Below are 12,258 nucleotides of genomic sequence, written 5' to 3' on the forward strand. Positions count from 1 at the left end.
TTAGTGCTGCCAGTCTTAATGTTGACTTGCACTAGTCTTGTGTACCTTGCTGGCCCAGGATGCTGGTCAACCCAGAGTTAAGTGCATTAGCTATTTTTCTTCTTCTCTGGGATAAGATAAATATAGACAAGATACTGGGAGTTAAGGAACCAAATGTACAAACATTCAGATTAAATACATTTTAGGAACTTCTGTTTTGAGGGTCTTAAAATGAAGTAATGAAAATGAACTCCAGCATTATATATTGCTTCCAGCTTGCCAGATCTGACAACCATTGCACTTTAAAGGGCAACTTGGATGCTTAGTATTTGCAAAACTGGCAGAAATTCTGAGAATCTATCCCTTAATAATTTTTATTCTCCTAGCTTCTAATTCTTGCACATAATTTGTAAACTGTTTTTAAAGCAGCTGACCTGCATAAAAACATCAGTGAAAATAGCAAATATCACAGCATTCTTCTACTAGCTCTCTAAAATGCAAAATTTATTTGGAGAGACTAAAAAAGGGAGCACTAATTAACTTCCTATACTCGAGATTCTGTTTAAGTCCTTCAGCAGAATTGAGACAGTTATAAAGCTATCTTATTTCCAACAACAGAAAAGAGCACATGAAGATGGAAAGAAAAAAGGAGAACTCAACAGACCTGTGCTAACAATGCGTGTGTCTGCACTGCACAGTGCAGTGGCTACAGCATAGCCATATCCAATTACTTTCTAGTTGTTCCACTTAGCTTTTTTGGGTGCAGCCAGACTAGCAAAAATGCCAAGATTTCTCATTTCAAGCCTTAGAAGGACAGACATTTATTTAAAAAAAAAACAGCTGAAAAAGGTTGGGTGCATATGCCACCAGTACTGTTGGGCCCACATGTAAAAATCACAGTGGAAAATTAGAAATGCATTCTCATTCAGTCTTTCATTTAGATAATACAAAGTCTCCCTAATTGTTTCTGTGGCGCTCGATTTGTGCTGGAGTAGGACTGTAAGAGTGTTATCCCTTGGGGAATAGGGATCGTCATGAAAATGAGATGTGAATCTTGTCTGGCTGCCTGACGTGTATGAAATTTTAACTAGATAAATCCTGATACAAGGAATTTTGTTAGAACTGCTGAATAATAATTGTAAAAGTTCTGGAAGTTGATTTTTCCTGCTCTGGTAGCAATTATAATGACTCAAGATTAATTTTAGCATTAAAAAAAGAGGTAATTGCAGTACTTAAAACCCTGAGGCAAATCAGTGGAAACGCTTTGGAAAGGATAATTATACCTGCATGAAGAAGACTATCTGTTTAATAGCATTAACTGGTCCAATTAAGGAGAAGTGGAGGAAGGGCCAATTTGTTACTTCTTTAACTATTCTCTGAAAAAGTGGTTTGTTTTTTCCAAGTTGATTCCCCAAGGTTTAAACATTTTAAGGACTGTTGGGGGGGGGGAGGAATCTTGTATCTAGTTGTCATTAAGTGCTCAACATCACAGACATGCTGGTGTTTCACCATCTAAACAAGAGAGGGGTGGGGTGTATTTATGCAGCAGGCATTTTGTTTCACATCGTTAACCTAATCTGGCCATAATCCCAGACTAAACATCCATGAAAAGATCATTATTAATCAGGGGAAGATGGGACAAGAAAAGGATTCTTTGTTGTTCCAGAACAACAGCAGGTTTGGGCTATTTTACCACTGATAAGAGCTAGAGCAGGCTGCAGGCTGGCTGAATGCAGCGTAGGATCTACTGCCATAAAGCTTTCCCTAGAGCTTGTGGCTTTAACATAAATAGTGATGTGTGTGTCTTTAAGTACAGGTGTGGAAACGTGTGTGTGTACGCACACCAGTCATTTGCAAACTAATGCAGGGATTTTGTGTCAATGCCTTCTGAGGCAAGAATACATACTTGCTTATATAAGCAGGCATGGATTTTACCAGGGGGAATAGGGGGAACAGAGTTTTAAGAGGGTTTTAATCCTTCCATGAATCCTTATCTTTCACTTCCTTGCTGTAGTGCTGGCATTGCTTCTGGCACTTCCCTCAGATCTTGAGTGGTTAAAAAAGTTTTAACTAAAAGTTAAAAGCGAAGGCCCAAACCCGCTTTGTGCAGTTGCACAAAGGTAGTAGCGCTGTACCGAACGGGCAGCACTATCCTTTTCAGAGTTGTAGCACAGAGACAGGATGTTTTTCTCGGCCAGTGGTTATTTTGAGCTTTCTAAGGCTGCCCTTCACCAGTTGGAATTGCAGAACATAATTTAGGCAACAGACAGCTCTACCATCGTTAAAGCAAGCATACCCTCTGTTTCATAATCCAGGTAGCTAATAGCACAAAGGCAGTCTTTCATATCAGCTATGGGTTTATTTCTGTATCTACCCACAGATAGATGCATAAATATATATGTATTTATACCTACAGAGTATTAAAACAGCATTCCAAAACAAAACAATCCCCTGAATACATTTATGCCTGAGCAGACCCCACAGAAACTGATACAACAATGGTAATCACGTTCAGGGCACTGCTTGAAAGATGTCAGCCAGTGCTGTCTAGAACATAAAACACCATCACTATCACTGTGCTGGCTGTACCCACAGAACTCACTGCAAAAAGTGAGTTTATTTAATTACTTAAATACAACGAACTAACATGCCATTAAAACAGGATGATGTAATCACTAAAAGGATAACTAGAAATTTCAGAGTTAGAAATGTCTAAATTAGAATGAATAATAAAAAGCATTTTAATTTTGCAAAATTTAAGGTGACGAGTTCATTTTCTCTTTTTCAGTGAGAATATCAGCAGTGGACAGAAAGTTAAACAAGCTGAACATCATGGACTGTTACAGTACAATACTTGATCGACCATATGCAAAAAAGATATTAATATATAGCCTGAGAGGTGGTATGACTGGAGCAGCAGGAGAGAAATGAGTACTTAGCAATAGGTATGTTTGGTTTATTAAAGTCCAGATCGTACAGTAGCTTTACATAGCTTTATTCAAGTAGAATGATCTAGTCCAAAGAGAGGTTCTCTGAGCTCTGCACTGCAATTAATCTTCCCATTCTTTTGATCAATTGCAGACACATACCTTATCACTCCGATTAAATGACCCTAGTGCATTTCCAGTCCCCTAGCAGCATGCAGTCTACTGGTGCTTGATGACTAGCAAGGAAATGACTGACCGCAACACATGATTTTCATGGGGCGGTCCTTTAATGATTAATAAAAATATGAATGGCACCACAACAGCCTCTCTTCTCAATCTCAGCTTCTAAAAAGAAAAGCAGGAGCCAAAGATGCTAAAACTACTACCTGTTAAGATTTTTTCAACAATTAGTCACTTTTGCCTCTCCTAATCAAAATTATGCCTACATGTTTATATTCTAATATAAAATCTCATCATTTGCCTTGAAAATAATTTTTTTCTTATGACAGAAATGAGAAAAATGCAGTGATTTTAAGAGAATGTTGAAAGCCGCAGTAGATCCCCAGAAAAGATGGCACATCTCATGATCTTCTTTGATGGAAGGACAGCACCAACCTCTCAAACACATAGCTTTTATCAGCTCTGCATAAGTTAAGAAAGGGTTAAGGAATGTACTTGGAAAATTTTTATTTTCATCCTACATTTCTCCACCACTGAGGCCTACTCAGCTCTAGATTTTTAATTTAATCCATTTTATAAAAGCCTAATTGCAAAATTGTATGGAGTTAGGCTAAGTTCTGTATTTTCCTTTGATGTGGGAAAATTCAGCCTAGATATTAAATTCTCACTTCATCTTCTATCTAATATATATACTTGACTGAAAAACAACCAGCTTGGACGTGTTGCTATAAGGCACACAATAAAACATAGACCCTGCTCCAAAAGTTTTTGAGTGTCTTAATACTGCTGATGCAATTGCATAAAAATCTAATTTTGGGGAAACGTGATGCATCCGCCCCATCCTATGCATCCAAAGCCCAAATTTTTCCAGTAGGTAACTGAACAAGAATGAGGTTAAATGGCGATGGTGTATGTTGAGCCAAAAAATATTAAACAAACACCTTCCCACTCCCCCCAAAAGAGCAAACCTCTTCCTCTTCTATTATAAACAAAGGTAGAAACTGAATCAAAGCATCTTCACTTTTGTCCTAGTATTCTATTCATTCAGTAGAATCAGAGGTGCATTTTTAATAGTTTGTCCTAGAAGTAGCGCATTACTGACTGTTATTAGAATTACAAACTAGTAATGTTGAAACTAATTAACAGAATAAAAGAGCTGACCCTGCTGGAGAGCCTATGTGTAGCCGTCTCGTTTTGAATGTAAGCAGATTAGACTAATGGGACTTCAAGACATCCATATGCAGTACGGAGAATATAACCCCCAGTATTTCAACATTTAACAACTAGCATTATTTTCTTTAAAATGTCCTTCATGGTGGATATGACCTCCCAAACAAGGAATGCAGCAGATGAGTAGGTAGCAAAGACGTCCAGTTCTAGTGTCTTGGCGGAATTCCAACTTCAGTAATTATGCTCTGCTCTTAAATTCCCTCTGCAGCTCTCCTAGAATAAAGCTCTTTTTCAGCTGTCCTGAAGCATTGTGTAGTATTTCTGTGAAGCTGTACAACACTGAAAAATATCTCCTCCCATTAAAACTGCAAGGGGAATTTAGGTAGACAGAAAGCTATTACCAGACTTTGAATTTGGGCAGAACACCAAGGTTAACTTATACTTGCATTGGGATCAAGGGATCTTTGCTGACTAGGAGTGTCAGACCCTTGTTAAAGAGCACAAGTGGGAATAGCTTACGGTGCTGCCTGAATACAAACTTGGAAACTTGGATCTCTGCACCTGGAAGCGACCGCAGGAATGTTTCCTAACAAATGACTCTATATAAAAGCCTCTGGTGCTGTAGAGTATCTTATCACAACCTTATTTGGTTATTTACTAATATTTCTGAAATTATTTTTTGATAAAAAAGTTCCAGCAACTTTAAAAAAAGAACAACCCACATTTTAAAAAGTCTTTACCAACAGAAAAGCAGCTATATAACCCAATTATGCCAAGGCAAGTATCTGAATTTCAGTAAGTAGATATACCAAGAACCACTCAAAGAGTATTTAGGCAAGCTGAACCAGGCCTGCAGTACTAGGAAAGCATTCTACGCTGTGCTAAATAGAGACCTGTAACAGTTTTCCTAGCCTCTAAATTGAGACTTATTTAAAATGTTTAGGTATCTGGCTCCCAAGTTAGTTTACACCCAAAACCAAAAAAGTCATTCTTACTAAACTAGAATAATTTAGAACAATCACTGTACAAATTCCTGTAGAAAGGAAAAAAACTCTCCAAATCCATCCGCATACACGGAGTCTGTTTGCTGTTTGTATTTTGTGCCTTTTTTTTTTTTTTTCTTTTCTTCCAGTTGTTGCCTTTCTTTTAGTAGATGCCTTTCTTTTTTCAGATCAGGGCAGCTGTAAACTTGGTGCTTTTATTTCACCCATTTCTTTAATCTCAGCTTTCTCCTATTTTCTTGTCCGCAGCCACCTCAGAATAGCCAGCACAGCGACACCAAAGCCAGCAATCAGTATCACCACTGACACCACAGCACTAACGCCAGCAACCAGTCGTCTCATGTAAAACACTGGTGGCTTTTCATCAACATAGTAAATTCTTATTTTTTCAATATCCAGAGCATCTCCATTGACAGAGACAGTTAATGTTCTGTTAGAATGAAACACGGAGTCATCTTTTACATCTTTTTCAAAGTAATAGGCTACATCAGCTATATCTACATCACACCTAGATTTCTCATTCTGGTTCAGCTGGATTTGGATCAGTGGGGAATCATACTTAACGTCTGCGATGTACTTGGGGTGCAGTTTGTATCGGCTCTCAAACAGATGTTTCAGGGCGTTTGCTACAGCAGGAACATCGAAGGCACTGCACCTTTTTTTGTGCTTCAGCTCAATGTAGATCCAGCTTGTTCTAACAAGTTCTCCGCAACTCAGGCTTTTGTCACCCTTTTCGGTTCTTCTTACTCCAGCAGTGTTCACACACCAGCAAGTATCGGCTTGATTACACTGCCTGGCTTTGAAGATACCACTGTCCTCACAGTCTGGATTGTAAATGCCATCATTAACTAACAGCCCAGGGGGATGGCCCCAGAAGCGCTTCTTCGGGGGGGTAATTTCTGCCTTCATCAGCAAGCATTTTGAAGTCAGTGTAGAACAGTCTACCTTGTGATTTGAACCCACCAGCGTGCAGGTGCAGTTCCCAGATCCGTCCTGGGCACATGCCGTCCACTTGTTGGTCGCGCAGGTACAGTTGTTCTGCACTGATGAAGCTACCACCAGAATCAAACCCAGCAACACCCCGAACAGAAGCTCCATATTGCAGGTGAAAAGTGTGGATAAAGTCCCCAGTGACAGCAGGCGATATCTGAAGCTTTAATCCATTCACAGAGTCTACTTGTTTCTACACTCTGGCAAGCTGCTCCCTTTATCAAGATTCAAATCAGACCCACCAAACAGGTTCTCCTTCCAAAATAACTGGCATCTCGTACCCAAATCCTGGAGAAGTCAACAAGCTGCACTTTCATCTATTTCTTCTCAGGGAGCGGCACCAATGCCTGCCTCCAGATGCCTGCCATCCCTCTTACTTGATGAGGAAACAACAGGGAAGAGACAAAAGCCAACCTGAAGCATAGCTCCTACCTCGGGCTTCCCTTATGGATTAAGGCACAAGCAGCTTGCCCTTTTCCTTCTTTAGACTTTTTATGGACTATGTGAATGCATGTTTAAGGCATTTCTCCCATTTCTGTTGGAAGAAATCCTACTCTTCCACTTCCACCATGGTTTTTCCTGAGTCTTCCATCACACAGCTTCTGTATCATTCCACTGTCTAGATTCTTCAGTTATGGACTTCCTCCTTTCTACTTTTGTGTATTTATAAAATAAAGCCTTTTAGAATTTTATGCATGCTGCCTGGAGTAGCTGCCAGTTCAGGAGGAATGACTGTTCATCAGTTTGATGGCTGCTCTCCTACTTACAGAGCACAGGAGCACAGTCTTATCTTCCAGCACCGAACGCTTCTCTCCCCCCTTTCCTTTAGCACATACTCATCCCAAGGCAGTACTAGGAATGATGATTTTCATGCTTGCATTACCCTTACAAACTTGTTAGCCGTTTCTGAAGAAATTTTTCAATCTGAACTTTGAGTAATGCCTTTCGCAGTACACTCCAGTGGCTCCCAAGTGTCCTAATGATCTACAAAGCATGAGTTACCGTTTCCATGTGTTTTGGCAGCTGCTGAAAGATATTTTCCAGTTTGCATTAAGCAAATCCATTCATCTGATTTGTCAAACACTGTCAGACACTTCGTAAATCATTATTTTGGGACCAGTGACGACCACAGAACAGCGTATGCACCATTCTCCCATCCACACAACTTGCACACTGCCTTGCAGCCAGCTCCTTTTACTGGTGCTGCGGTTTTCCTGAGGACCAACCCTGCTTCAAATCAACGCAAGCTGGGCTACTTGTAGCGATGGCTTTCATCTGTGTGAACAGTGGGAAGTTACCCTGGCTGCCAGTGAGTATAACACAATATAGGTTTAAAATTAGAGCTCCAGATGTAAATACCCTGTACCAGTAGAGAAGGGCACAATCTGGAGTTGAACTCTGCAGCTAGACTTATTTCTAAATAAGCCACAGAAACAGACGCTACTTGAGGGAGCAAAGATGAGACGGTTCTTCAAATTATTCCTGGCTCCTTTATAGCACGTTATCACACCTCTCCATTTCCCCTTCCTTCAGATAAAAATAACAGTAGTTACCTTTCTAAGAAAATAATTGAGCTCTACAGTTAAAATTATTATAAAAATTGCTAGGTATTTCAAGTTGTCATACTGACGATTCTTTGATAATAGTTTGGTAACTCTTTTCCCATTTTTAATTTAAGTCATTCATTTACCTGGAATAATCTGTTTTTTAAAAAAATTTCACATCCCTCCTTCATTTAACTGTCACCTACATACTCGTATCCTGTCTTTATTTTATCTCACATTATGAACTTTAGAGAGAGTAGGTTTTGTTTTTCTTCTCTCTGGAGGACAGAGCTTCAACTGCTGTAAACTTACAGCTCACAACCCGCTTCAGCAAAGTGATGGCAATTTCTATATGGCTGAGAGCTGCGCTGCCCTCGTGCTTACAAAACACCATATGGATGGGCAGTCTATAGTTGTTTGTATGATGTTTACAGACATCCGTGTTTGGTCTCAGCCTCATATCATTTGACAGTTTCCCCTTTTTACAGACACTTACAGTGAAGTAGAGAAAAATTAACTGGTTTGTCAAAAGTAACATATGGAAGAAAAACCATAGGTAACTAAACGAGATGGTCTGTTTTCCCTACTGGTGGAAGACTCATTGCTGTTACCTTCATTAAAATCTGCATTGTCTCTTGGTCTCATTGTCTCTCTCTCCACCTCAAAGGTGGCCAGAAGCATGACGATGGTTTTAGAATATACCCATGACCAAGCAAAAAGTGTAGAGCAGTTGCAAGAGAAGGGCAAAGAAGGAATAATTTTAAGTTTTCCTGACAGAGCTGCATAAATTGCCAAAATTAAAGTGCCCTTTTGCATTGACTTTTTTGTACTGGTGGATTTCCCTCTCTGTAAATAAGGAGAGAACAGACTTATTTTAAAGACAGAAGTCCTTCCAAATGTCTGTAGACATATAGATACATATATACATAAAAATATATATATTTTTATATGTATGTAATGTCCCTATGACACTAAAAAAATAAAAAGTATTATTTCCTTTAATCCATGCTAAGCTGTAATGGCACTACAGGAGTTAATTATTTAGAACAGCAGGCTGTAAAAGGAATAATCCTGTAGGAAATGTGGAGTGCATTATTTCTTTAGTGATCTCTGCTTCCATGGAAACAATTTCTCGGCACAATTCTAAATCTCATAAAAATAGGGCACTAGGTCTATGTAAAACAGCAAGACATTTCCAATTAAACAACCAGAATGCTTTTATCTAGGCCATTAAATACTTTGTTCAATATCAAATATGATTACAGCGTTCACTGGGATGTTAACAACCAGCTACTTCCCATGCGCGGGCTCTGTGGGGCCGGATGAAGTCACCCAGCACGCATCCCGACGTCCCTCGCCTCCTCAGCGAGGGTCGCAGCAACAGCGCAGCGTGCTTCCTTCCCCTTGCAGAGGCAGGGCTGCACTGCTCTGCCGCACCAGGCCTTGCGAGGTGCACCGCGCACCTCCGTGCTGCTTGCCTTCCGCCTCCACGGCGTCTCTTTCCCCTACATGACACAATACCCTCATGGCTCAGTAATGCCCAGCAGACCAAACTCTCTGCTAGCACAGCAGGGAAGAGTTAATCTGGCTCCGGCTGCTGGCAGAAATAGAGCTGGAACCAACACACTTGAATCAAATTTGGGTAATGAATATAGTTGTTTGAAAGGTAATCTGATGGTCACATTCAGAATTCACTGGAGTTGCCATGAAAACAAACCCGTTACTTTACTTCAGTGATCCTACAGCCACTGTGAAAAGTGTGGAAAATGCCGATCTACCAACCTGGCATCCCTGCCACAAAGCACCACTGGATAATTTTCTGAAGGAGACTAAAGCAGAGGGTTTGTAAGAACAAATGAAAGAAATAAATCTATACCAAGGTACACAGCTACTGCCCATAAAATTTAATCACTAGCCAGAAGTTTACATGCACTAGTAAGAACAGTTTTGCTCTTTGTTCAAACCCGGTTTTGTATCAGCGGTGACAAAGCTCCCTCCAGTGGTATTACACATCGTTGAACCACTTGGTGGTTGTTACTGACGGAGTAAATACCAGACCCGGTGCTCGAGAGACAAGAAGCTATTACAAATACGGAGCACATCTTTCAAGATACCGCATATACAGTCTTTATTAGTACACTCTTGTACACCATCAGTCAGGAATATCAAAGCAGCAAGCAAAAGGAAAAAAGTACTTAGTATCAATGGCAACAGCGTTAACTTTTTTTGTTTGGCTGGTTTTCGGTTTGGTTTTGTTTGTTTGTTTGTTTTCCTCAACTGAATTGTTCTTGGAAAGTTACTTATTTAAAAAAAAATATGGGCATTCCCCTCCCCTCCCCTGGAACACAAGGTGTATATCCCTGTGAAAAAGCACTGCTGACAACTGGCATAGCAAAACTTGACTCAGCCAACAAATGCCCATAAAGGATATGTGCCAAAAGTTATATCTTAGGGGTTTGGGGTTTTGTTTGTTTGTTTGTTTGTTTTTTAAACTGTTGACTCTTCCAGTTTAAATTGTATCATTCTACTTGCTACTCAAGCATTTCCCATCTCCTGAGCAACAACTTGGCAAGGCATAACAGCTGGTCTTACATAAAGAAATAGTGTATTAGACGGCAACAGGTACACTAAAACAAAGCTAGCAGAAGAAGAATTGCTGGATGGAAAAAAAAAAAAAAAAAAAAGAGCTTCCCAATAAAAATACATAATGCCTTATATGTGTTTGGTAGCAGAACTGGTAGTATTAGTAAAATAGATTTTTATCTTCTTAGAAGCATGCAACTTCCAAACTTGTATTATTAACCACACAGTCAAAATAAATTATGAAAAGTAAGTTAGTTATTTTCTTACCATGGCTCCTGCCAACAAAATTGTTACTTAGCATCACAAATATGGTATTTCCAATTCACATACAATACCGTGTGATAATACTGGATTACGATGGTACTAGCAGTTATATTTCCTCCCACACCACCCTGCTAATGAACTCCTAGGAAGTCTGGAGTCTGTGTGTGCATATCAAAGGCTCAATACTTTGAGAGGCACCATGTCCTCTTCTCAACAGACAAGCTGCTTCAAAAGTATGTGTTACTCAAAACTTTTCTTATGTAACATCACTGTTAAATCCAGTTAATACAACTGTATTACTTTAACTCATTGTAATCATTAGAGAAGCAGCCAGCACATTGTTACCACTATTTGGGTAATACTGACATCCTTCCTGAAATGGTTGGAAATAGACCATATGTGGACAACGAACATTATCTACTTCGTATCGCTACAAGAGGTTCAAAATTCTCCTCCTACAAATCAGAACTAATTACAGCTTTTAGTACATACATTTATACTGTGTGATTTTTCTAGAGAGTAACCTATGCAAAACTGCAAAAAAATACCTTGCACTGCAGACCACAACTAAGTAGGGAAGGAATGCTTTCTTAGCAGGAGTGTAGTTTAAACTAGAAATACAGAAAGCCATGCAGTATTTTTAATTAGAAAGTCCCAAAGATAACATTTTAGAATATCTGCAGACTGAGTCAACATGCCTTATATAGATGGATACACCAAGTTTGTAAATATACAGAGTAGTGGGATCTAAAGCTGCGCACCAGCAGATCTGAACATAGAAGAGAGCATAGAACATTCACCAATATTTTTAAGTCCATAGCTCTTGAACCTGCATTGGGAGAATCACCGAGTATCAAGGGCTCACATTTTCATATGATCAGGTTCTGCACCTTCCACTTAGTAACACAAAGAAACTAACATTTTATGAGGCATGGAAAAAAAAAAGTAATTTTAACTTCCTGTAAAGGAGTTCCCTCCTTGGGATGCAACTCTACAATTTTAAAGCTTTTCAAACTCTTTATACAAACGAAAAACTGAAGTTAAAAATGTAAACAAATAAAATTTTAAAATTCCATTTGTTATGTAGAACTAGATATATACACACATATATATTTTTTTAAAATAAGAACTGACTCCACTGTCACCCCTCTAGATATAAACTCAAGGTCTTGCTTGCTTCATGTTTTCAAATATATTTTAGACCTCTCTGAAAAACTCTGCCCAAGATAAATCTGTGTAAATAGTAATAACTGTATACAAGTCAAGTTTCGTCACGATTTAGAAAGCAAAATTTAAAGCACATTTTTTCTAAAAAGATTCACAGTGATATAGCTCATGAAACATTTCCAAGTTGCAATCAAGAAACTTCTCAATCAAGATCAATCTGTTTATGATTAATTTATCTGAATATATCCTGGTATGAAATTATAACTGAAGAACCGATACAAAACAGTGTTTTCTTATTGAACTGCACATTATAGAGAAGACTCTCAATATAAAAGCTGGTGGGTGTTTTTCTTTAAAAAGACAAATACTTTTCTGCTTGTTGCACTAAGTTTGCCATCAATCAAGAGCTCTTGTTTCCACAGGAAACACTGGCAATTAGAAATGGACAAATCA

At 39.0% G+C, this 12,258-nt stretch overlaps 1 protein-coding gene across 1 annotated transcript; it reads right to left on the bottom strand.

The window, feature by feature from the left end:
- Positions 1-5,428: 5,428 nt before the first annotated feature.
- LOC104082127 (tumor-associated calcium signal transducer 2-like) lies at positions 5,429-6,355 on the bottom strand. Its single transcript, XM_009585135.1, is given in 1 exon segment — positions 5,429-6,355. A coding segment is annotated over 1 exon segment (927 nt).
- Positions 6,356-12,258: the final 5,903 nt, after the last annotated feature.

The sequence above is a fragment of the Fulmarus glacialis genome, unplaced genomic scaffold, assembly GCF_000690835.1.
Source record: "Fulmarus glacialis isolate BGI_N327 unplaced genomic scaffold, ASM69083v1 scaffold39780, whole genome shotgun sequence".
NCBI lineage: Eukaryota > Metazoa > Chordata > Aves > Procellariiformes > Procellariidae > Fulmarus > Fulmarus glacialis.